The sequence below is a fragment of the Podarcis bocagei genome (assembly GCF_964188305.1).
Source record: "Podarcis bocagei genome assembly, chromosome: 13".
Taxonomy (NCBI): Eukaryota; Metazoa; Chordata; class Lepidosauria; order Squamata; family Lacertidae; genus Podarcis; species Podarcis bocagei.
In genome coordinates this window covers 2,319,226-2,344,519 of record NC_138138.1, presented here as the reverse complement: position 1 = coordinate 2,344,519, position 25,294 = coordinate 2,319,226, and the positions used below count along the sequence as shown (strand labels likewise).

Sequence of the window (25,294 nt, the reverse complement as noted above, 5' to 3'; positions counted from 1 at the left end):
TCTGCTAAACATTTCAGGCCGCCCAGGATGACCTCTCTCCCCCCGCTCCCCCTGCCAATACCTCAAATGCCACAATGCTTCCTTCCTAGAGTGGACGAGGTGAACTGGTCTCACTGGAACCAGAACTTGGGCATCATCAATGAGGACCCCGGCAAGAGCGACACCTACCAGTACTATGGCTTTTCCCACACAGTGGGCCGCCTCCGCAGAGGTAGGTGCTGCTGATTGCAGGCGGGGTGGGGGCTGGAAGGGGTCACGGGTGAGGGGGCATTCTGGAAGCAGGCGCTGTCAGCTTGCTCACAGGAGAGTGGGGTGCTTCTAGAGTCTGCACGGAGGAACCTGCATCCGCAAGAGGCAGCAATGGCCCCCCACTTGGATGACTTCAAAAGAGGACAGGACAATTTCATGGAAGAGGATGAGGCTTCCAGCAGCTGCGCTGACTCTGCCGTTGGAGGCAGGAAGGATTCCCGATGCCAGTGGCTGGAGATGAGGGTTAAAGAAGCTCTGGCAGCTGGGTGGGGGATGTGATCCACTGCTTTGCCATCCTGGAGCCCTGCAGCAGATCTGGGTGGTTGGGAGTTGTAGTTCTGAACACCTGGAAGGCACCAGGTTGGTAGAAACAGCAAAAGTGTTGCTGGGGGGATGAAGAAGTCCAGAGGTGCAGGTGTCCTGCCCCAAATCATTAGGCGCGAGTGATCATGCTCTTCTGAAGTTTACTATACAGCGGAAAGGAGCAGCCAAGCATACTAGGACTCAATTTCTTGACTTTAAGAAAGCCGACTTCATAAAACTTAGGGAAGTGCTGGGTGAGATCCCATGGACAGTAATACTAAAAGGGAAGGGAGTTCATGATGGCTGGGAGTTTGTTAAGAGGGAGATAGTAAAAGCACAACGTCAGGCAATACCAATGAGACGGAAACATGGAAGGTGCCTAAAGAAGCCAGGGTGGCTATCTAAAGAACTTTTAACTGAATTAAGATTAAAAAAGGATGTGTACAAAAAATGGAAAAGGGGGGAAACCACCAAAGAGGAATTCAAACAAATAGCCAGCACGTGTAGACACAAAGTCAGAAAAGCTAAAGCACAGAATGAACTCAGGCTCGCTAGAGAGGTTAAAAGCAACAAAAAAGGCTTTTATGGGTATGTTCGTAGCAAAAGGAAGAACAAAGAAACAGTGGGGTCACTCAGAGGAGAAGATGGTGAAATGCAAACAGGGGACACAGAAAGGGCTGAACTCCTCAATGCCTTCTTTGCCTCAGTCTTCTCCGATAAAGAAAACAATGCCCGACCTGAAGAATTTGGAGCAAATGATTCAGCAAAGGAAACACAGCCCAGAATAACTAAGGAGACAGTAGAAGAATATTTGGCTAGTTTAGATGTATTCAAGTCTCCAGGGCCAGATGAACTGCATCCAAGAGTATTAAAAGAACTGGCAGATGTGATCTCAGAACCACTGGCAGTCATCTTCGAGAAATCCTGGAGAACAGGCGAAGTCCCGGCAGACTGGAGGAGGGCAAATGTTGTCCCTATTTTCAAAAAGGGGAAAAGAGAGGACCCAAATAATTACCGCCCAGTCAGTCTGACATCAATAGCAGGGAAGATTCTGGAGCAGATCATTAAGCAAACAGTCTGTGAGCACCTAGAAAGGAATGCTGTGATCACCAATAGTCAGCATGGATTTCTGAAAAATAAGTCATGTCAGACTAACCTGATCTCATTTTTTGACAGAATTACAAGCCTGGTAGATGAAGGGAACTCAGTGGATATAGCCTACCTTGATTTCAGCAAGGCATTTGACAAGGTGCCCCATGATATTCTTGTAAAGAAGCTGGTAAAATGCGGTCTTGACTCTGCTACCACTCAGTGGATTTGTAACTGGCTGACTGACTGAACCCAAAGGGTGCTCATCAATGGTTCCTCTTCATCCTGGAGAAGAGTGACTAGTGGGGTGCCACAGGGTTCTGTCTTGGGCCCGGTCTTATTTAACATCTTTATCAACGACTTGGATGATGGACTCAAGGGCATCCTGATCAAATTTGCAGATGACACCAAACTGGGAGGGGTGGCTAACACCCCAGAGGACAGGATCACACTTCAAAACGACCTTGACAGATTAGAGAACTGGGCAAAAACAAACAAAATGAATTTTAACAGGGAGAAATGTAAAGTATTGCACTTGGGCAAAAAAAATGAGAGGCACAAATACAAGATGGGTGACACCTGGCTTGAGAGCAGTACATGTGAAAAGGATCTAGGAGTCTTGGTTGACCACAAACTTGACATGAGCCAACAGTGTGACGCGGCAGCTAAAAAAGCCAATGCAATTCTGGGCTGCATCAATAGGAGTATAGCATCTAGATCAAGGGAAGTAATAGTGCCACTGTATTCTGCTCTGGTCAGACCACACCTGGAGTACTGTGTCCAGTTCTGGGCACCACAATTCAAGAAGGACACTGACAAACTGGAACGTGTCCAGAGGAGGGCAACCAAAATGGTCAAAGGCCTGGAAACGATGCCTTATGAGGAACGGCTAAGGGAACTGGGCATGTTTAGCCTGGAGAAGAGGAGGTTAAGGGGTGATATGATAGCCATGTTCAAATATATAAAAGGATGTCACATAGAGGAGGGAGAAAGGTTGTTTTCTGCTGCTCCAGAGAAGCGGACACGGAGCAATGGATCCAAACTACAAGAAAGAAGATTCCACCTAAACATTAGGAAGAACTTCCTGACAGTAAGAGCTGTTCGACAGTGGAATTTGCTGCCAAGGAGTGTGGTGGAGTCTCCTACTTTGGAGGTCTTTAAGCAGAGGCTTGACAACCATATGTCAGGAGTGCTCTGATGGTGTTTCCTGCTTGGCAGGGGGTTGGACTCGATGGCCCTTGTGGTCTCTTCCAACTCTATGATTCTATGATTCTATGATTCTATGAAATCAGAGGCACTTGGTGCTGGAGGCTGTGCAGAACCCAGGGAGGGGGCCGGGCAGGCTTCTCTTCTCTGCCCAAGTGGAATGGTGGAGGCCAAGCCTCCTTTGTGGGGAACGGCTGAGGGATTTGGGAAGGTTTTGCCTGGAGAAGAGGAGACTGAAAGGAGGACAGGATAGGATAGCTGCCTTCAATCATCTGAAGAGCCGTCACCTGGAAGATGGAGCCCACTTGTCTTCTCCTGCTCCAGAGGATGGGATCCAAACCAATGCACTCAAATGGCAAAGTGGGAGATCCCAACGAAACATTAGGGAGAACTTTCTGACAGTGAGAGCTGTTGGATAGTGGAAGGGACAACCTCGGAGGGGGGAGGACTCTCCTTCCCTGGAGGTCTTTAAGCAGAGGTCGGATGGGGCCACCTGTCATGTATGATCTAGTTGAGATTCCTGCATTGAGGGGATCGCACTAACCCTACAGTGTTATGATTCTGTGATTCTTTTTCTCTCCCTGTAGATCGGTGGTCCACCGTGGTGCCGCGGGTGGTGGAGCTGAACAAGAACTCGCAGCCAGATGAGGTGGTGGTTCCCCTGGACAGCATGCGCTCCCCTGCGGCAAATGAGCACAAGCCCAGCTACCCCCAGAGCTGGAGGAAGGAGGACTCCCACATCTAATGGATGCGCAAGGAGCAGGGGCAGAGGGAGCTGGTCTCTGGACTGGGATCAAGAAGCTGCCCGGCCTCTTTGCCACTGCAAGCGCTTGGCGGGCACAGCACCGCTTGGACCCCGTGTGGAGGGAGCTTCCTCTTGCTCCTGCACCTTCACGCGAGGGTCCCGCTTGTAGTCTGCAGAATGTGGCCCACCTGCCTCCTCCAGAGCAGCCTGCAGGGGGAGGAGCCTTCCCCAGGTTATCAACTTGAGGTGGACAGCAGAGGCACATCTTTATGGGCTTGCTTTTGAACACAAAAAACAGAGTTGTCACAATACAAAATTATGCGCCAGTGGGTGGAAGCTGCAGAGGCTGGCGACTGGGAACATCGTCCTGTGCGGTCAGGCTACGAGCTCCATGGCGCTGACGTTACAGGAGGCCGGGTGGCGACAGTGACTCTTGCGGGGGCTGTTTGAAGTGGCCAGTGACTCCTGGAGTGGCTCCTTGCGTCCAAGCGGGCTCTAAATTCAGGGTTAACTTCTGTGATGCTGAGCCGGGGCAAATGGCCCAAGGGCTGCTGCATTTCTTACTCCAAATAGTTTTATTTTGCACAAGGTTTTATCTGATTATTTATTTAGTAATAAAAGCCAAAGTATGTCAGCTGCCCCTCCTTGTCTTGCCTGGTGAAGAGAGAGGGGTGCAAGGGTGCAACAGGCAGGGAGTCTGCCGGGTCACTGTGAGCAAGTCACACGGCTGCATCTCACCCCATGTTGGGCCCCCTCAGCCCCTTCCCAAGGAGGCCTCTTTCTCCCTCTCAGCTGCTCAGTTTGCACAGAAAACCCAAAGTTTATTTGTGCCATTTTTTATCCAGAGACACTGTTCTTCCAAATAGATCTGTTTAGTCTGCCCCCCCCCCCTCACGGCTGCTGAGTTTGTGAGCAGCACAACCATGTGGTCCTATGCTTAGAAATAGTGCAGGGGTTGTATGTGCCAGGGGTGGGGAGCCTGCGGCCCTCCAGATGTTGTTGGACTCCCAACTCCAATGGTCAGGGATGGTGGACGTCACAGTCCATCAACATCAGGAGGCCTACAGGCTTCCTCGGCCGCATTCTGGACTTTGGGAGCCTGCCTGGTCAAAAGCTTCTGCTAAAACAATGCAGTTCTGAGGTGGTTGATTCTAGCAAGACCTGCACCACCTGCTCCAGCGGATGGGGCTTTGGGGCTCAGCTGCATGCTGCCATTCCCAGAATCAGAATACTAGAATCAGATAATGGTGGAGTTAGAAGGGCCCCAGGGGTCATCTAGTCCAACTCCCTGCAATACAGGACATCACAGCTAAAGAATCCCTGACAGACGGCCATCAAACATCTGCTTGTAAACCTCCAAGGAGGGAGAGTCCTCCACCTTCCCAGGGAGTCTGTTCCACTCTTGAACAGCTCTTACTCTCCTTAATGCTTAGTCAGAATCTCCTTTCTTGTAAGTGGATTCCATTGGTTTGGATCCTCTCCTCCAGAGCAGGGGAAAACAAGCTTGCACCCCCTTCCATGTGGCAGCCATGCAGATGGTTGAAGGTGGCCCCCTTCTCCAGGCGGAACATGCCCAACTCCCTCAACCGTTGGCAAATTTATTTGGCAAAACTAGTTTTAGTTTTGTCACAGGATTTGCAGGCGGAGGTGCCTCTCCTAGTTCAGCCTGCATAGCAGCTTTAAAGGGTAGGAAAAAATAACCCCACATCCAAGTGGGGGGGGGGGCAGTCTGGCATCCGTGGTGTACAGTGAAGTTTTAAAATCACATCTAGGGCAGAAGAAGACATTACCCTTAGCAGCTCACACCAAAGCCTCTGTATTGCTATAGAGCCGGGGGGTTTTGCTGCCTATTAGAATGGTTAATAAATGTTGCTTAATAATATATTAACCATTGAAATAAATACTTGAGTGATAGCTCACAGCCTTGGACAGGAGCACACAGTGTTAGCCTGCAACTGCAACTCTGAGCCACAAGGGGGCAGTGCAGCCCCGGGTACAGTCTCTGCTGGGATCCATTTAAAGAGAGAGCAGTTCTGCTGGCACTTCCTCAGCTTGTGGCAGGCAGGCATCCAACAGGTATGGCATTCCCATGACTGCTTGGAGCTGACACCTGTCAAAGCAGGGCTAGGGAGTCAAGCCGTGGGCTTTGGACTGCCTCTCCCATTGCCCCCTGTCTGGGGCTTCAGTCCCAACGACATTTGGAGGGACCACAGGTTCCCCACCCCTGCCAGGGAAGAGAGATGGTCCCTCTGAGCATGTGCAGAGTGCCTTTCCCAACCAGCAAGCAGCTTTCTTTGAGAGTTGCTGTAGGGCAGCACTGGGTGCATTTCCATCACAAGCACAGAAGTGCCATTCTGCAGAAAGGAATCCCACCACAGTGCTTCACCTGTCAGCTCCCCCATAAGCCCCCCCTCGCCCCCCCCCCGGGTTTGTGTCCTGATGGTTTGGCAATGGGGGAGGAAGAGGAGTGAGCCGGACGTGGGGATCCAAGGGCTGAGGAGGCAGCGTCTTAAGCCAACGAAAGTCAATTACTGCTGGGGGTCACAATGGCGCTTTGTCACGTTGAAGCATGACAGGCGCCTGGGCGATGATGGAGCGCAGCATAAATCGCCCGCGTCAGGGGAGTCTGCCGGCAATGGACTAAGCAAGTGATGTGAAATTGCAGAGTAAATATTCCAAGGAAGGCTCCCTCCCTCCCTCCCTCCCTCCCTCCCTCCCTCCCTCCCTCTCTCCTCGGTAAGCACTTGACTAGCCCAAAGCGCAGTAGAGGAAAACTCCGAATTGCATCTTTACAGCTCCAGCGTTAATCTCATTTTTGACACTGATGAGGATTTTCTCAGTTGCTCTCTTAAAGGAGACCTGGGAAGAGGCTGACAGCTTGCTTCTAACAAGGCTTGATGTGTGGGAACACGTGTTGATTTCTGAAGGGAGCGCTGGCTCTTGGAAGAGTTCTAAAGCAGAGAGCTATCTGGGGCTGAACAGCTTGGCCTGCTGAACAATGCAGTGAGACGCAAAAGGTTGCACATTATTCCACCAGCCAAACTGCTGCAATAAAGATAAATACATAGGTGATGCATTAGTACAGTATTGAACACATTTGAGCAACACCCCCCACCCCAGCAGCTGAGCAGCCCCTTTTACCACCCTGCACTCAGAATCCTGAAAATGTAAAATAAAACTGCCTCAGGGGGCACCTGAGATTAGAATCCTAGAATTGGAAGGGAGCTCAGATTCCATTGGTTTGGATCCTCTCCTCCAGAGCAGGGGAAAACAAGCTTGCACCCCCTTCCATGTGGCAGCCAGGCAGATGGTTGAAGGTGGCCCCCTTCTCCAGGCAGAACATGCCCAACTCCCTCAACCGTTGGCAAAATTATTTGGCAAAACTGTAGTTTTAGTTTTTAGTTTCAGTCCATTCTGCTGCAACGCAGGAACAGATTGCAGGGGATTCATTAACAAGCCTGACTGCCTCTCCTGGAATTTGATGGCCTCTGCAGCTACTGCTTCTGCTGCCCAAACAAGTTGCCTCCAGTTTGGTCATGCGTGGCCTAATTGCCCAGTAACTGAGAGCACCGGGGCTTCCAGGGGACGCGAAGCAGGTCTTCCTTCGTCCCCAACCCAGGCAGGGCTCAAGCATCTGTCCCAAGCAGGCCTCAGCCCAACAATCACTTGGGGGAAAGAGCAAGACATGGGGAAACGATGTCTTTGATTTCTAGGATAGAGAGAAAGATGCCAGGGAGATTTATTGCCCGCAGTCACAAGTGCCCAGAGCGCCAATGCAACAGGTCCCTCCTGCTAATGAAGGCCACGGACCAGATCGTCTTGCCAAGAGAAGCTTTTCTCCCTCGTCACACTGGACCTTGAGGACGTCCAACGAAAGCGAATGTTGGAAGCCTGAGGACAGAGGAAAGAAAGGACTTCGTCATGTTCCCCATAGAGAAGGGCGGAAGAGGACTGGACCAGTTCCCAGAGGAGAGGGCTATCGATGACTCCTAGCCAGGAAGCAGGAGGCACCTGGGGGGCCACTGCGGGGACCGGAGGCTGGACGACAGGCCCCCCCGCCTCATCCAGCAGCCTCTTCTTGTAAAAGTTGAGAGAAAGGGGGGTGGGGACGGCGGTGAAGAGCGCAGGGAGCAGCTTGGTTTCTGAAGCTGCTTTTCATTTTTCAAGAAATGGATTCTCCAGCATTCATTGCAAGACAATAAAAACAGCTGACAATAAGCGCTGCAGTAATGAACGCTTCAGGAGCGGAGGTAATTGTTCAATTAAGATTAACACATTACCAAAGTCCCATATTCTCTCCCCGCCCCCCCCAGCTCTTTATTCTCCTATTGTAATTTAAGAACGTCAAGAAGGGATTTAAAAGCCCCTCCTGTCAATGCAACACACAATCGTTTTTATTATCATCGGATCCCCCCCATTTCCCCTCCCCTGGCATAACAAAGCGAGGCAGGCTGATGGGGGGAGGCAGGAACATCAGAGGGAAGAAAGGGGGTGCTTAATGCAGGAGCCAAAGACAGAGGGAGAGAAGGGGGGGGGGCAGAGAAGTTGCTGCCGTCCACATTCTCACTTCTGCAAAACTCCGAAGGGGAAGGGAGGGGGTCCTCCCCTGATTTTGCTTCCCCAACTTAAATTGGGGCTGCCGTGTTAAATTGATTCATTGGCTCCACTGATGCACACAACTTTTTGACAAAAAGCCCCCCCCATAAAATGGTCAGATTTGTTTCTTTGTTTTTAAGTGTTTTTTTATAAGAACCATCTCTCTCTTAGGCTTAAAACCAGCTTAAAACACAACTAGGTCGTTCTTTTTCTCAATCGAAGCCAGTTTTGGGGAAAAGGCATTGAAATGCAGCCATTTCATAGGCAACAAAAGGATGGACACCAGATAGATATGAATCGAGGCCAACATTATGTGTCCACCCCTTTCCAAGCCAACGGATGCGGAGTAAACGGGAGTGTGTACATAGCCTTAGAGTAAAATCCAAAAAAGTACTTTTTTGCTTCAGAACTGTTGGCTTACTCATGCGTAGATTTACGCAGATGTAGATTAGTCAGTCAACTGAAACTCCTAATTAAGGGACTTGGGCCCCAGCTGCAACCTCTGTTTAACGCAGTATCATACCACTTTAATCAGAAACAAGGAATCCCAGGCACTGTAGTTTGTTCAGGGGGCTGAGTTGTGAGGCGGCACCCCCTCCCCTCCCCCCTCCCCGAGCTACAATTCCCAGAGTTCTCTAGGGGAAGATGGCATGTTCAGCCAATTTGAAAATTGTAACTCTGCAAGGGGAATAAGCTACTGTGACTGCTTTAAAGGTGTGGGGCAGATGGGGCCCAAGTCCCTTAATTAGGAGTTTCAGTTGACTTGGGGGGGGGCAAGATTTATTTAATGGAGCAACAGCCTTAACCCTTGCAATGCTTTTGCACTGGGGAGCCCACGGGGTGTGTGTGTGAAGAGCACCTGCTGTGTCAGGTTGTGAGATAAAGCCTTCATGGGACACAAGTCTGAGCCTCTAAGAGCCTGTGAAAACAGGTCTGGGGGCTCAATGTAGTGAACCCTGATGCCTAGGAAACGCCACAAAGCCTCTGGGACTGCAGTGGGGGTTTATTTTGGCCAGTTCTGGCCAGTTCCTGGGATTTGTGGCAGGTGAAAGGTGTTGCCCTGGGGATGTTTCCTGGGCCTCAGGCCTGGCTCCCCTCCCCCTTGGCCTGGGCCAAGCGCGGCTCCCGGCAGGAGGTCACAAAGCACATTCCAAGCCACAGTCAATATGATGTCTATTGCCCCAAAGCCACAAAAATGGCGCTGCATTAACAGTCCTGGGTAATAAACAAGTATCGACATCTTCTATCGTCAATGCAGGAGTGAACTGACCTTTGCAGCCCATGCTAAATTGACACACAGCAAAAGCCAACACAACCCCCCCCCCCCCAGCAGGAGAGAGAGCAAGGGGACGGGAGACTTTAACGGGAATATAGAAGAGTGGTTTTTTTAACGCAGGCTCTGCTTGTTATGAGAAAGTACTTGAATACTGAATGATGACATCACCCCATGGATTGAAAGCACTGCGATGACACTTTAAACGCCACGGCTTCCGTCAAGGAATTCTGGGAGCTGAGAATTATTAGGGGGCGCCTGTTCTCCTCCCAGAGTTACAATTCCCAGGGTGGTCTAACAATCATTTCCTCTTCCAAGGGAACGCTGGGAATTGTAGCTCTTTGAAGGTAACAGGCACCTCCGAATGGCTCTCAGCACCCTTAACAAACTACAGCTCCCAGGTTTCTTTGGGAGAAGTCGTGCCTGTCTAAAATAGTATCATAGCGCTTCAGATACATGGCCTAATGCACAAGATCACGCGATGTTGCCTTAAACCAAGTCAACCCATCTTCCCCCACCTGGCAAGCCACCCGTGTTTTGGATTACAACTCCCCCCCCCCTTGAAACCCCCAATTCAAAAGACCTGCAGCCACCAGCCAGCCCTGACAGACCTGGAGGGGTCAGAGACAGCATGCGCTTGAGCAAATGCCAAGCACAGCGGCAAATTTATTTTTAGATAAATTTGAAGGTTAATTTTGGAAACGAACATTCAATCAAAGTGAGAGATGAACGGAGGCTCCCCCCTCCCCGTTTAAATTATTTTCTGAGCTGTGCAGTTTTACAGTAGCTGCCTCCTGCGACCTGCTTTATCAGATGCTTCCCTTGAAATTATTTTTATCCTCCTGACTGTATTTTGATCAGGCCAGGTCTGCAGGGGAAAAATGCTGCGATCCCCTGACACGTCATAAAGCCTCGCAACTCTTGGCTTGGCAAGAGAGAGTTGGATGCTTGGGAGATAAATGAGAAATGTCCCCCAGATACGTCAGCCTTCTGGGCTACTTCCTGCTGAGTGTATGTTGGAGCCTCGACGCAGCTTCCGCCTGCCTTGACACCATCAACACTTCTGCTTATTTTGCTGAGTAAGTTTCTAAACCTCTGGAGGTTTCTAAACAGAGGCTGGGTGGCCACCTGCCAGGTATTCTTTAGCATTGTGATTCCTGCATTGCAGGGGGCTGGACTAGATGACCCTTGGTAGTCCCTTCCAACTTTACGGTTCTGTTAATCCTCTCCGGGAGGGAATGTGGGTGTTTTGTCCCTCAGTGGCACTGAGTGTTGTGCCCCTCACCAATGCCCCTCCGCTGGCCCTTGCAGCTTGCGACCCCCTCCCCTAGACCTCCTCCCAGTCTCCCTGATGGAGAAACTGCCATGGTGTGGCTCTGCTCCTTGTCAGCGCAGGAGGCAGCCTGGCCTGCTTGGCGTTGGTGCCAGCAAAGGCAGGCAGCGGGTGGCAGAGCTCAGTGGCCAATGTGGGGGAAAGCGAGATGTGCCTTCCAGTTTCCAAAGGAGGGAACTTTTTAAACACAGCCAGCAAACTCACGTGCATTTTCCAGAGCTGTGCCATCTGAGGATTCTCATTGGTTGCTCCCCACTTCAAAGGGGCAGATTAATGGAGGAAGAGACTCTGAGATGAAACAGTCAGCTGGGGCTGGGGACTGGGGTGAGATCAAAGAGAATTGACATTAGACACGCGGGCAGGGGGAGTCAAGTCAGCCCAAGCTCAGGGGCTCCTCCGGCACCCAGCTCCTTCCAGGCACCCTGGCTGCAATATCCGGCCATACCTTTCAGGCCAGGGATGCATTTGGATGGGGCTGCTGTGTCGAAAGCGCTTGTAGCCCTGACCTGGCAGGAACCAGGCTGCCCTTCCCACTGCCAACCAGGCTGGAATGGTGCATCTGGCAGAGCCCTGGGAAGTCCCCTGCTGACTTTCCACCTGTTACTGCAAAGATAAGGCCAAACAATTTTGATTTTTGGTTAAAATAAATATACCTAATAGGAGTCTCAGGAGCTGACCCATGGGCCCATCTAGCGCAATATTGTCCACACTGAGTGGAGCAGCTCTCCAGGGCTTCCAGCCACTCCCAGCCCTCCCTGGAGATGCCAGTGGGGATTGAAAGTGGGGCCTTCTGCATGCTAAGCAGGTGCTCTGCTGCTGAGCTACAGCCCTCCCTGCAAACCAGGGAACAGCAGCCGTGTTCCTGATGCAGAGCCAGTGGGGGCACAATCCTCACCCCGCCCCCACCAGAGCGGCTCTGAGATATAGGCCAGCAGCTCTGCAAAGTTCAAAGGAGTCTGCAAAGCCAGCTTGCTTATGGCTTTCCTGCCAGTAACTCTCCTAATGCAGGTAATGAGATTTCTGCGTATGCAATGCAGCCTAAAGGCCTCAGCTCTGGCAGGGGAGTCGAGTCCCATCTGCGGGGCCAAGGGCAAGGAGGGAGGGCAGCCACCCCACCCGCTGCCTTTGCCCCTGGGTGTGCCAGAGGAGAGCACCAGCTTCTCACGAGTGCCAGGGAACGTCGTGCCAGCACAGACACACCAGACACACTTCTCCACTGGCAACGGACAAGCATTTGCCCTGGGTTGGCTGGCTGGCAAGCGGAAGAGGTAGGGCGAGTTTCAGGGCTTGGGCTGAAATGCCCCCTGAGCACCAGGCACCTAAGCGGGGTGACGTTAGTTTAACAGGATTTGCAGCATAATGTGCTTAGGAAGGAGGGCATGTGTGCGCAGCTCGGGGGAATAAATAACCCATTTTGACGGCTGTCGAATGTCATCAGAAAGCTGCCTGGAAAGGTGGGGAAGGAGGCCTTGGCAGCAGTGGTGGGAGAGGCAGAAAGCAGAGGGCATCTCACCTGCTCTGCCGAAAGACCAGCTTCATCCAGGCCCGGAACTGCCTCCATAACAAGTCCACAAGCAGGACCCAAGCACAACGGGGCACACAGGTATTCAGAGGAGGGCAGCATGTTTTGCATCATCAAAACATTGGGGTGGGTGGTTTTAGAACATGTGAATTTGCGTAAAATTTGCATATGGCAATTTACATGCCTCCTTTGCTTCAGGGTTCATTATTGGGCTGGACAGCCCTTCAAATGCAGGGCTGGCCTCTGATGGCCTTTCAAAAAAGAGGAGCGTCACCTGCAGAGGAGGCCCCAGCAGTCAGTGTGCGGCTGGACAAGGCAAGGGGAAGTGAATGTTTGGGTGCATCTTAGGATGAGTGCCAAAGTGGAACCCAGCCCACAATAACATGCCTTCCAACATTCCTCAGGTAAAAATAGGGACATTGCTCACCCCCCCCCCGCAACTGACCCTCCTCGCCCCCCCAATTTTGCCCCTCCCCCCGGCATTTCCTATCAGAAGAAGGGCGAGTGTCACCACCACGACACCAATGGGACACAGCACACCTGCTCTCCGCCATCCTGAGAAAACACCTTAATTCTGGTTTTATGTTATCCTTTGGTAGATTAGCAAAAATAAAAACACTCCAATAAATGCATTTTATAAAGGGATAAGATTAGATGTGGATGCACAAAGCTTTTTTCTTTTTTAAAAACCAAGCCTCCTTGCTCTCCGCTGTTCTTCCCGTCCAGGGCAGCCCTGCCCTCTGCCTGCACCTCACATCCTGCAGGGCTGGGCCTTGGCAGCGGCAGCCTCCTCCTCCTCCTCGCTTGCTCTCCATTGGCTGCTATCAGCTGCCCAAGGAAGGCGGCTGGCCGGGGCGACCGTGGAGAGGCACCAGGATGCTCCCCTGCAGCCCCACCGCTGAGGACCAGCTCACCCTCCGTGGCACTGGCAGGGGAAACAGGGACATGCCAGGATCAATTCAGAATCTGGGATGGCTTCTGTAATTGCTGGACTGTCCCTGGGAAATAGGGACACTTGGAGGCTATGCAATAAAGTTGGTTAAGGTGCCACAGCAGAACTCTGCTGCTTCTGCTGCACGGGACCAATGCTCTCCCCCTTCTGGAAGTTGTTAGCTTGCAAACAAGTTGCTCAGCCTGTTCCTTTGATTGCTAGCCCTGTGCATGACCAGTGCAATTCAAAAAGGTACCCAAAGGTTGGGTTTTTGTTTGATTATTTTTATTTTATTTTATTGCATTTACACCCTACCTTTTCCTCCAAGTAGCTCAAGGTGGCACATGTGGCTCCCCCCCATCTCATTTAATCCCAACAACCCTGTGCAGCAAGTCAGGGTGATAGGCAGTGAGTGGCACGCAAGGCCACCCAGGGAGCTTCATGGCCAAGGGAGGATTTGAACCCTGGTCCCTGCCAGGTTCTAGCCTGACACTACTAACCACTACACTACACTGGCCCATGTGCTTGCAAACTGTGGTGAGGAGACCAGGGAGCAGGAAAGAGAGGCTAATCTGTGCTGGGGGGGGGGGACTCTGCTCTTGTAGATTAATTAACGTAAAAGCCCAAGGCCAAGACCTTGTACATGCAGCATTAACCTGGATCCAGACAGGCCTGCTCACCTTCCTTCCTTCCCTCCCTCCTTCATTCTTTAGTTTTTCTTGCCAGAAGGATGAAATGCAGTGCCTGGCAGAATTTATAGGGTCAGAGGACAGCTTCATCATACCTGGGTTGCCTCTTCTAGGAGATTCATTACAGGCCTATTCTCCCGTCCCCAGGGCCCCCTCCAGAAGTGAGACCCAAGGCAGCAAAGGAACTGACCCAGCTCAGAGGCTGATCCCACAGTAAATCAGATGTCATTCTGCAAATGTAACTGGAGAAAAGTGTTCTCCGTCTTCTTTTCTGTAGGATCAGAAATGCCCAGTCTTTCCACTGCAGGGACAGACCTGCTTTCCTGCTTGAGAAAGAGAAAAAGCCTTTCATTCGCACAGCTGGGCTGGCTGAACCCTTAAGAGTCCAGAGCCTTAGAGACTTGCTGCTGCTTCCTCCTGTCTCAGAACCAGATAAACATCACCTGTTTCTATCAGCCACAGAAGGAAGGGCCCCTTGCAAAATCCTTTTTCTCTTAGTGTGACAGGTGGGTGTACTGAGCCTGTTCCTTTCTTGGTTTGCACCATGCAGCTTCACCGGAAGAGAGCATTTTCTTGCACCCTGTGGAGTCAATAGGGGATAGTGCTTTGCTTGCACCCTGCTGACTGGAGGAACGGTGTAATTCTGCTGCCTGTATGAGGCAAAATTGGAAGCCCATCCTCTGCCCTTGGCCATCTGTTGGGAAGCTGTGGGAAGAAGCATTTAGCAAGACAGGGCGGGGGGGGGGGGGAGCACATTGCTAGCACCAGATAGTGTTCAGGAATGTATGTATAAGGATACAAGTTATTTTTCAACAAATTAAATAATGAAATAATGGGAGCAAGGTGACACCAGGATGCTGATGTTGAGGCACAGCTTTGCTTGTCCATAACATCTGAATCAGGAGAGAGGCTGTAAAATTTTCCTGTTTTTATTTTTATACTGTTGCAAATCGCTCTGATATATTTTTATGATAGAGGTATATAAATATTTCCATTTAAAAAATGAAATTGGGAAGTTCATAGAACAGAATTGTAGAGTTGGAAGGGATCCCAAGGGTCATTTAGTCCAACCTCCTGCAATGCACCACTGGGCTGTGTGGCTCAGTATTGTCTACACTGACTGGCAGCGGCTCTCCAGGACTGCAGACAGGGGTCGACCCGGGGACTTTCTGCATGCCAAGCAGCTGCTCCCCAAAAAGAGTTGCCTTATTCTGGTGCAGCTCCGCAGTGTCTTCACGGACTGGCAGCGGCTCTCCAGGACTGCAGACAAAGAGCCTTTCCAGCCCTGCTTGGAGACACCTGGGGCTGAAGGGGGTGGAGGGCTCTTTGCATGCCCAGCAGCTGCTCCCCCCCCCTGCCAGCTGTTCTTACTGCCCAGCTTGGGCCAAGCGAGCGCGGCTTTGGCTCACAGCGCTTGATGTGGCAACGCTGAACCAAGTGGCTGTCTCTGGCCGTGAGAAACTCCTCCAGCCTCCATTTCCCCGTTTCCTCCGCAGAATGCAGCACCTCCACGTGTCTTTTATTCGCCTCTCTCCCCCTGACATTTTTTTAAAAAAAAGATCTAAGCAAATATTTTTCCTGAAGACAATTTAATTTGAACGTGCCACAAGGCAGTCAGATCTCTTGCGCTGATTTCTCTCCCCCAGCCCCCTCCTTCTCCCCCCCCCCCGTAGCATGAGCCTCAGTGAAATTCCCCCTTGTGCCAATCCTTCTTTGTTCCCTTGATTGGCTGTCATGGTGGCTACAGTGCCACTGAGTGAGCGCTTCCTTCCCAGCTTGCCATAAATATCCAGAGAAACACCGGGAGCCGGAGTTACAGGAGGCGCGCGGGGGGAGGCCATAATCCCTCTGTCTCCTGCGTCCTCCAGAAGGGCTAGCCTGGGTCCCACACCTCCCCTTCTCACCTGGGGAGCATTCCCTCCTGCTGGGTCTCCTGAACACGGAGCAGAGCAGACATTCAAAGTAGAGCTGGAAGGAACCTCAAGGGTCATCTGGTCAAGCCCCCTGCAAGGCAGGAATCACAGCGAATAAGAAAGTAAAAGAAGCTGGGGAATTGAATGCAGAGATGTGGGAAAGTCATGTGCAAATTCTCCACCTCCCCACAAGCAAAGTCAGAGCACGCGTGATATCAGCATGTTGCATGGTGTGTGCACATGGCATGCCCACGCCGCCTGGCAGCGCCCCCCACAATTGCGGGGGCAAGCTGGTGCGCTTGCTTCATTGGATGTCCTTTGCTGGGTGTCCATGGTGCTTCTCAACTCAGCCACCACAGCAGGAAGAAACCTTTCCGTGGCACAACTCTTGGCCTGGCATCCAAGTGCAGCAGTTAAAGGGCTGCCCTTTCTTCCATGTTTAGGCTGCAAGAGTGGGACTGGAAGAGGTCCTGTGTCCTCCTAGTGTGAGGGAGGAAGCCTTTGGCCCCTCTATGGGCTGCATGAAAAGCAACTGCTGAAATGAGAGACTTCCCCATTGCACCCCGGCTAGTGAGATCCGCAGGCCCTCCAACAAGGCTTAGCCATTTCCCCCCAGCTGGCCTTGAAATGTTCCTACTTGGTAAGGTGGAGGAGGAAGTGGGTTGCTTGATGCATCTGGGAGGAACAAGGGCAGGAAGAGAATCAGATTTCCCTGCTGAGAGATTGTCCTTGGAGGGGACCTCTTCTAGAGGAGAAGAAGTCTGGCCAAATTGCTGCTTGGGATCCAGGGACATTTCCCATAGTGGAGGCAAGGGGGTTAATCACGGCAATGGAAACCCTTCCCTTGACCCTGGGATCAGAGGTGGATTTAGCAGAGTTCAGTCCGCTGGGCACAGAGCCTCGGGGGTTCTGCAAGGGGTGACGCAGCTAGGATGTAGAAGGCAAGAGGCGGTGGAATTTAAGACCCTAAGGTCTGCCACTGCTGGGATGGTGTGCATGTGGACAAAGCACTTTGCATGCACCTAAGAGCAAGTGTCACATCAGGCTTCTGGCATGCATTGTGTGTGTTCTACATGCCCAAACCACACAGTGCATAGTTGAGAGGGTAAGACAAATTCACGGGGGGCAAGGCTACCAATGGCAATGAGCCGTGCTGGCTCTATATACATCAGCCTCTGAATGCCTGTCATTGGACAACATGATAAGGCCCTTCTGTCCTGCTTCTCGACAGAGACCATTAAGCGAACAAAACCTCTCTGCGCTTTACATAAAAATATATATAATTACATAAAAAACAGATATAAGATTTATCAAAATAGAGTTGAAAAATCTGGTTGGCCACTGTGAAAAAGATCACGTGGGACTAGATCGGCCTGTCTCAACCTTGGGTCGCCAGATGTTCTCAAACTACAGCTCCCATCATCCCTGGCCAATGGCTATGCTGGGTAAGAAGGATGGGAGCTGTAGCCCAACCACGTCTGGCGAAGGTTGCGAAAGGCTGATCTAGATAGACCTTTGGCCTGAACCACTGCTAACTGCTACTTTCAGCACCCATCCTTTGCATAGTTGGCCACACGGCTCAGTGGGTACATCATCTGCTCTGCATGCAGAAGGTCCATCTCTCCCCCTGCAGCATCTCCAGGCAGGGCTTTCTAAAACCAGGTTCCACAGAGCCAGGGTCCGACTTGGTGCAAGGCACCTTCCTGTGTTCCTCCTGCCATTACCTCTGCCATCTCCAGTGGGGAAGTTGGCAATGGCCAAGGCAGATTATCCTGGTGGGAGAGACATGCCGTCCTGTGTGACTGTTGAAATGGACATCTCTCTGCTGCTTGATCCTCTCTCTCTCTCATCTTTTACATTTATAGCCCACCTTCCTTCTGTCATGGAACCCGAAGCAGTTCCCACCCAGGCACTGACCAGACCCAGACACAAGTACACATGATGCTCTTACAGCATCTAACTAGATGCCTTTGAAAAGCTGCCCTGCCAGCTCCGACTGCAGTCAAGTGGTGGCATACGCATGCGCTGTTTTCCTGGGCCATGTTCTGACCCTCTTTCCAAGAAGTCTGAAGCCGTTTTCTGCCAGCAGAGGGACACCCAGACTCTACGTTTCTCAGGATTCCTGGCTCATCTGCCTTCCCCTCTCCATGCAGAGCATGAAATTTGAAGACAGGTTGTTATGTGTGCAAGGAAAGACAAATGGAGGCAATTTTGAGGAGCATCCCACAGGCGCAGCCGTTGCCCAGATATAGAATAACCTTTGTGTGAGCAGTCAAACTGACAGCAGCACCACCCCTCTTCCAAGAAAGGGGAGTGCTTGGGAATTTGGGAGGCTCATGTGGGGAGAGGAGAAGACATCACACAAAGCCTACCTCTCCTGGTAGCAAGCACATATTTTCATCCATGCCAGTCTCTCCCCTTCAAGGCCACGGCATAAAAACAAGTAAACAGAAATGAAGAGAGCGCACCAGACTCCCTCCTCACAGGATCAGCCATGGAAGCCCCGATTCAACAAAATTACCTCTGGGGCTTTTGCGCATCATTTCAGCCAGGAGCCCATTTTTCAGCTTAAAAGACCATGAAGTGCACCCCCTTTTTTAGGTGCTGCCACATTTCCATCTGAGGTCTTTATTTGGAAGAGGTGCCACTTTCTTCCTCTGGATGAAAAAGCGAGAGGCAGTATGGGAAAGTCTCGCCCTCGAAGCGAGAGTCCTGCCAGCCTCCCAAGCGCGAAATCTTTTCTGCGAGGCCAGAGTAATCTGCCCCCTCGCCCACAGCGGATGGGGTCATGGCAGGGAGAAGGCGCTGTTTCAGCTGTCTGGGAACCCCAGAGGACAGACCCTGCAGGGAGCAAGAAGGAAGGAGCCTGCTGGCCAATTCCCCCCCCCCCCCAGACAAAAAAATAACATTCCTCCATCACAGCTTTTCCTGACAGGAGATAAATTCACCTCAGAGAGAAAGTGTATTGGGGTGTGGGGAGGAAGCTTGTGGTCTTTGTCTTAAGAAAAGGAGCACAAGGTTTTTTTTAAGAGGACGACATGGCTGTGTGTCTTGGGGGGGGGGGCGCATATCCAGACCACCAGCTGGATCTGAAAACCCACTTCAAGAGCCGGCATAGAGAGTCCTGCTGTTTGGCAAAAAGCTCCACTTCTTATGCATCATATAAATTATCTATTGACCTTTGCGGTTGCCAAGGAAATGCTCTGGACTCTTAATCCTTTCAGAAGATAAATAAAAGCCGCCCTATGTCCCAAAGTCAACGGAAAAAGGGGTTTGGGGGATCATTTTCTACAGGGAAATAACACCACAAGGAGGGAGAGAAAACTGTTTTGTAATAATTCACCATTATAAAATTTTCCTTGGCGTGGTAAAACTGTGGTAGACGGACCTCTATCATTGAAGAATTCGCCATCTATTTTCTGCTTTTTCATCAAAACAATGAACAGGGGTGGCAGCACTAGCAGAGGCAGCTCAGCATTCAGTGTTGACACTTTCCTCTAATTTACACATTATTCTGAGGAGTACAATGCAAGCTTATCTGGTGCAAAACATGAGGGAAATCAGTGTTTTAATTATGGGGTCAATGCTGAATCCAGCAAGGCACAGCTAAGAGAAGCAAAAGAAAGAGAAGGGGATTAGGAAATGTTGAAGAAAACATGGCTTCCAAATTGTGTGGTAATATTTTGCATGACTAGAGAGGGGGAGCACATGAGGGGAACAGCAAAACTAAAAAATGAGGGGTGACGTCTTATGCCGTACAAATCTTCAGAATGTCAATAAATCAAGTTATAGAAAAACCCTCCCCGCAAAAGTTCAACACTTCCTTATGAAGACTCATTTCCAAATAAAATGACACACTGGGGGAAATCTGACACACCAGAAGTTTGACAGAGGATCCATCCTCAGCCCCCTTCCTTGGGGTGATCTGGCTCTCCCCTGCGGTCAGTAAGGGCAGAAGCTGTCTGCTCCCCATCTGGGGACCCCCATGTGCTTTGGGGAGGCTGTGGGGCTCCCCAGTGCTTCCTCAAGCACCACGTGTGTCTCGGGAGACCCAGGCAGGCCTGCTTCTTCGTCTGAAATGGGTGGGAAACTTCCTCTGTGGACGGAGGAACTCCGCGTGGCCAAGGGCACTCCCACCAGGGGTCCATGGGGGTCCCCCCCTCTGTGTGACTTGCCCTGCTCCCCCCCCCACTGAAGAACAGGAAGGGAGAGCAAAAGGTATACAAGCAAATTCCAGAACCAGACAGCCAGTGAAAGCCCAGGTTTAATTTTCTTTTTGGTGGTGGGTGGGGGTGGTGGATGGGGGAGGGGGTAGAGAAAAAAGAAAGACAACATCCAGAGACATCGTTTGCTGTTTTTTTTCCAACTTTTTGTTTTCTCTCATTTTTAAAACAATATAGTGCACAATGCACTTCTCACAGTAGAATATAATGGTCACTTTTTCATATAAAAAACACATTCTCAGAGATTTGTAAATGCACTTAGTGCTGGAACAGGTGGTTAAGGACACAGTACCTCTATATTCAGAGCGCAACCCCTTTTGGGCCACTCTTATTTTTTCCTTCTTTTAAACAGTGGGGAGGGGAGGGAGGAAACTCCTCTGTGATTCCCGCAAAGCAGGGCCCTTGAATAAAACTTATTAAAACATAAATTACATGGGTTGAATGACAAGAGCAGAAGGAATATTTTTGGAGAGTTCTTTTTTTAAAAAAAGGAAATTAAAGTAAGCAAATATGCTGGAAAGGAAAACTAAACACAACACACTGGATGCATTCAATGGGATTAGTCCTACTCCTCTCAGCTGCAACCTGCCTCTCTAACAGTAGACGCTGCCAACAACGAAACAGCGTGTGTTGTCTGAGAACCCATAAGGCTCCTGCAACTTGATCAGAGCAGGTGGAGGCGAGGAGGAGTTGTGTAATGGACACGACACTGGCTGGGCTGAGGAGAAATCTACGCTCACCTCCAATTCTTCTGAAATCATTTACGAACCCCACTTGTCCCACCGCCCAGCCACGCTTCTGACCTGATTTAGACCTGGGTCCAACCTAATGCAAAAACCACGGGCCACAAGCCAAGCTGCAGGGGGACCTATTGCATGACGTCACATGGGCCCTTGTGGGTCCGATCCCATTAACTTTGGGGAGAAACAAAAATGGAGCAAGTCTTCTGCTTGTGACATTTCAGAGGTAAATTTGTTTCTTTCCCGGACTCTGCCCTTTCAAATTGTGCATCCGCAGGCAGGTGCAACACAGGTGGGCTTGAAAGAGACAGAAATAGTCAAAATGAATGGCCAACAGGGGCTGGGGGGGGGAACAATCCTTCCAATATGGCCTCTCATTCTTTCTAGCACAACATCCTGGCTGAATAGGCTGGCTTCCCAGACAAAAACAGGCAATGCAATATTGCCGTTAAAAATAATATTAATATTAATAACAATAACAATAACAATAAAATGTAAGGTTTTAATTTTAAAAAATCACCTAGGGCTATGCTGACATAGGGCAGAGGGACTCCGTTGTGTAGCAGCCAAACGCAGAAATGTACAGTAGATTCAACTAAAACAAAACAAAAAAGTCGCTTCAAGTTTTTTTCAAGTGTTTTCTTCTTCCTTCCTTAAATAGGCTTCACACCTTTCCCCAATTATTAGCTTTAAATCGAAACAGTGCAAGTTACAGACTTCAACTAGAAAGTAGGCAAAGCTACACAACTAAGCCACCTGGATTCCTAGGAGCAGGCTGGGGAAGGGGCTCGATCCACTCCCGCCCACCCCCTCACCGTGATGCACGTAAAGCTCCCACTTGAACTCAGCACAGGACAGAAACTTCTTTCTGGGGAGAGGGGAAAGGGACCCCTCCACATGCAAATCCAACTGGTCACAGACTCATACTCACACGCCCCTTCTCTCTCTCTCTCTCTCTCTCTCTCTCTCTCTCTCACACACACACACACACACACACACACACACACACAGCGAAGCCTTCTCTCCCTGGATTAGCAGCAAAATTGGACAGCATCTCCCTGTTCACATTCTGAAGAAATAGAAACAAAAACTTCTGAGCTATATAGACAAGCAATTTCCTCCATCCCAGGGCAGCCGGTTGCACAACCGAAGCTCTATGATCCCAGCGAGTCTCTGGATGCTGCTGCCTGCCTCTGCCTGCGTTCCTCGGGGCCCCTGCTTGCCGCGGCCGTCTGGGCCCTGGCGGTGCTGGGGAGGGCAAAGCAGGGGGAAAGGGGGGTCCGTAGCTGAAGCGGTTTGCCCTCCAGGTTCAGAGCAGAGTGCCGGCAGCTCCTATCTGTAGACGGGCAGGCGGATGTGGGCGTGCTGGTGGTCCAGGAGCCGCGGCACAGAGACCGTCTCGTAGCCCTTGCCCAGCATCTGCTCCTTGATGCACGGAGGGTGGATGTCGTTGATGAGATACTCCAGCGACTGCAGGCTGCTGCTGAGGACAGAGGTATTGCAGAGCGTCTTGCTGGGCAAGCTGGGCAGCCCGTCCGAGGGCTGGACGCCCAGCTCGCGGTTCCCGTTGGCCAGCTCCGGGGGGTTGTAGCAGTCGCTGTTGGGGGTGACCAGGATGCTGTTCCAGGGGGGAGCAAAGTACTGCCCCACTGAGAAGTTCCCGTGCATGCCCACGCAGTTCAACGGGGACGAGCTCACCTTGTCGGCCGTGCCCGTCATGGGATAGGCACGCAGGACCCCGGCGCACACCTCAGGGGACTTGCTGACGGCGCCCCCGCCCCCGCTGCCTGCACTGTACATGCGCAGCTGCTGCTGCTGCTGCGGCTTCTGCCAGAGCAGGTAGTCCATGCCGTCGGGGTAGAGGCTGGCCTTGGCACCAAGGTGCCCACCACCCGGGTGGGAGCCTGCCACCAGCTCAGCCCCCTTGCGGCAGTCAGGCAGCACGGCACCCGCGTACGCCATGGCTGCACCCACCGTCGCCATGGTGGCAAATCCGGCGGCGGTGGTGGCGCTGTGCTTGGCGGGGCTGGGGTTGGCTACCACTACCCCTTGGCACAGCGGCTGGCTGGCCTGCGCCTGGCATTGCTGATTGATCTGGAAAATGATGTTCTGTATGGAGGGCAGGTTGGACTGGGGCAGCGCCAGGCTCCTGCCAGCGTGTGGGATCGTCGAGGTGGCTACCGTGACGTTGGGGGCCGCAGGGGCCTCCATCTGCTTCTGGCTGCTGTGGTAGCCCAGCTGCGCTGCGCAGGAGGGGCCTGGGGCTAAAGTGCTCGTCACAGGGTAGGGGGCAACGGCCACGTGGGCAGGGGACATCTTAGTCCGCTTGCCCTCCGTGCTCTTCACCACACCTTTGCTGGAGGAGGAGGAGGAGGAAGCCTTCACGATGGCCAGCAGTCCCTGGTAGCCGCTGGCGTGCACAGGGTAGGGGCTGTAGCGCTGCCCCGTCGTGTCGTACCCGTTCACTGTCCGGTTAAGGTGCTTGTGCTGTGGGACCCTGATGTTGGCGGGGAAGATCTTGATGGTGAGGGGGCTGTTGGCCACTTTCTGCGCGTAGGCGTCCAGTTCAGCTGGGCTGGGGTATCGCGGGGAATGCAGGGGAGCCATGACTTCACCTAGGACACAAAAAGGCAGGCAGCAGCGTTAAGTGGGCATTCGCCTCTTTATTTCGCGAATAAATTGCTTTTTAAAAAAACACCTTCAAAATTGGCTTATTCTCTCCGTAAACCAACTATTGCTTGTCAAAAATTAATGTTGCCAAATATTTCCGGATGATACCAATGTCAACATACAGTGGTGCCTCGCAAGACGAAAAGAATCCGTTCTGTGATTCTCTTCGTCTAGTGGTTTTTTCGTCTTGCGAATGTCGTCTTGTGAAGCAAGCCCATAGGAAATTCATTTTGCGAAGCACCTCCAAAACGGAAAACTCTTTCGTCTAGCGAGTTTTCCGTCTTGCGAGGCATTCGTCTTGCGGGGCACCACTGTATTGTCAGAAGAATCAGTTCAAACAGTTATTGCAACTCAGCTGGAAACAGCCCAAAATCTTAGGCTGGATGCTTGGTGCCCCTCACTCTGGGATAATGGAGAAGATTGTGCCTAATTTGTGGCTTCAGGAAGGACTGAAACCTCCAGGTACTTTTAATGTGCTTTGCCCTTTTTGTATTACATATACGGCAGATTCGTCCTTCTGAAGACCACGCCAGCCCCCGCCAGCCCCCACCAGCCTGGCCGGTGGTCCAGGGGGTGAGGAGATGATCCTCCAGGGTCCCTTCCAATTCCACATTTCTATGAGTAGCTGGCTCACTCTTCCGAAGTGGACCACAGCAACCAAAAGAAACACATGACCCCCCCCCCCCATTCTCCAAGCAGCCTAAATAAACTTGGTGTGGAGAGAGGAAACATCTCCTTAGCCAAGGAGGGGGGAGGGAGGGAATCTCTCTCGGAGATTGGATTTAAACTACATTATACAAGCAATTTCATGGGTGCTTTACGCTACTATGAGAGCTCCACACACACACAAAAGGGAGGGGGATTCCATTTACCAGCTATAAATCAGCACTTCTTATAATGAGCACAAAAATGTCACTTTTATGCAATTTTACAGATGAACAAAACTGGCGAAATTAACTGTGGTAACCTACTGTAGTCAGCAAAAGGCAGCGCCAAGAAAGGGGGGGGGGCGGAAGGAGAAATTATATATATTTTGCTCCTCTCAAACTCCCTTCTTGAGCAAATTTCTGCTATTTCTGGTGCAAAAACTCATTTGTCGTTCCCATTATACTTTCATTTGGAGTTTATCTTGAGTATCCAATGAGCCACCAACTGTGAAAATGATTAAATCTACAAAATCTATCTAATAGATGGAATAAATTAGGTGTTTGAAAAGGCTGCCTCTGAGAGAGGGCGGAAAAACGGGGAGAGCTGCTCCCAAGTCATTTAAAAACAACATGCGAAGTCTTTCTCGGGGCTTCGACCGGTTCCTGCTCACCAAGGGAGGGAGGCAGACCTGAGGGACCCCCCCCCCCGGCCTCTTGGCCTGTGCTGCTGCTCTGCGTCGGCCCCCGGCGCCCTCCCGCGGGCACAAGAGGCAGGAGGGTTTTAAAAGCAGGTTTGTATTCCATGATGCATGTGTTCAAATCCTTGCTTGGCCTCTTCACCTAACCAACCTCACAGGGTTTTTATGGGGACCCAGGAGGGGAGGGCTAGGCAGCCCACCCTGAGCTCCTTGGAGAAAAAGGAGGTGTGAGATATATCCAATATATAACAGTAATCATAATAATAATGAAAATGAAAAGTTGGTTCCCAGGAATGGAGAGGCATATCTCCAAAGACGGATGTGAGACACAACACAAGAAAGAAAGAAAGAAAGAAAGAAAGAAAGAAAGAAAGAAAGAAAGAAAGAAAGAAGAATTTATTCCTGAAAATCTATTAAATGGATCTGGTATGGACAGCCAACCCTCGGCCTAATCCTGACAAACTTCC

General features: G+C 51.2%; 3 protein-coding genes across 7 annotated transcripts in view; 1 reads left to right on the top strand and 2 right to left on the bottom strand.

Moving 5' to 3' along the window:
* Positions 1-4,226, top strand: part of TRPV4 (transient receptor potential cation channel subfamily V member 4) — a 53,828-nt gene extending 49,602 nt beyond the window's left edge. For 4 of the 5 annotated variants that reach the window (XM_081168506.1, XM_081168505.1, XM_081168508.1 and 1 more), the window contains 2 exons: positions 90-211; positions 3,435-4,226. In XM_081168506.1, coding sequence (XP_081024632.1) covers positions 90-211; positions 3,435-3,592 — 280 coding nt within the window. In that variant the 3' untranslated portion in view covers positions 3,593-4,226. The remainder of the gene's footprint in view (positions 1-89; positions 212-3,434) is intronic. The other variant, XR_014001769.1, reaches the window with a different exon arrangement.
* Positions 1-25,294, bottom strand: part of LOC308572488 (putative CENPB DNA-binding domain-containing protein 1) — a 258,614-nt gene that overhangs the window by 55,882 nt on the left and 177,438 nt on the right. The gene's annotated exons all lie outside the window — the stretch shown is intronic.
* FAM222A (family with sequence similarity 222 member A) overlaps positions 20,192-25,294 on the bottom strand; it is an 86,090-nt gene continuing 80,987 nt past the window's right edge. The window contains exon 3 of the mRNA XM_081168566.1: positions 20,192-23,427. Coding sequence (XP_081024692.1) covers positions 22,145-23,427 — 1,283 coding nt within the window. The 3' untranslated portion in view covers positions 20,192-22,144. The remainder of the gene's footprint in view (positions 23,428-25,294) is intronic.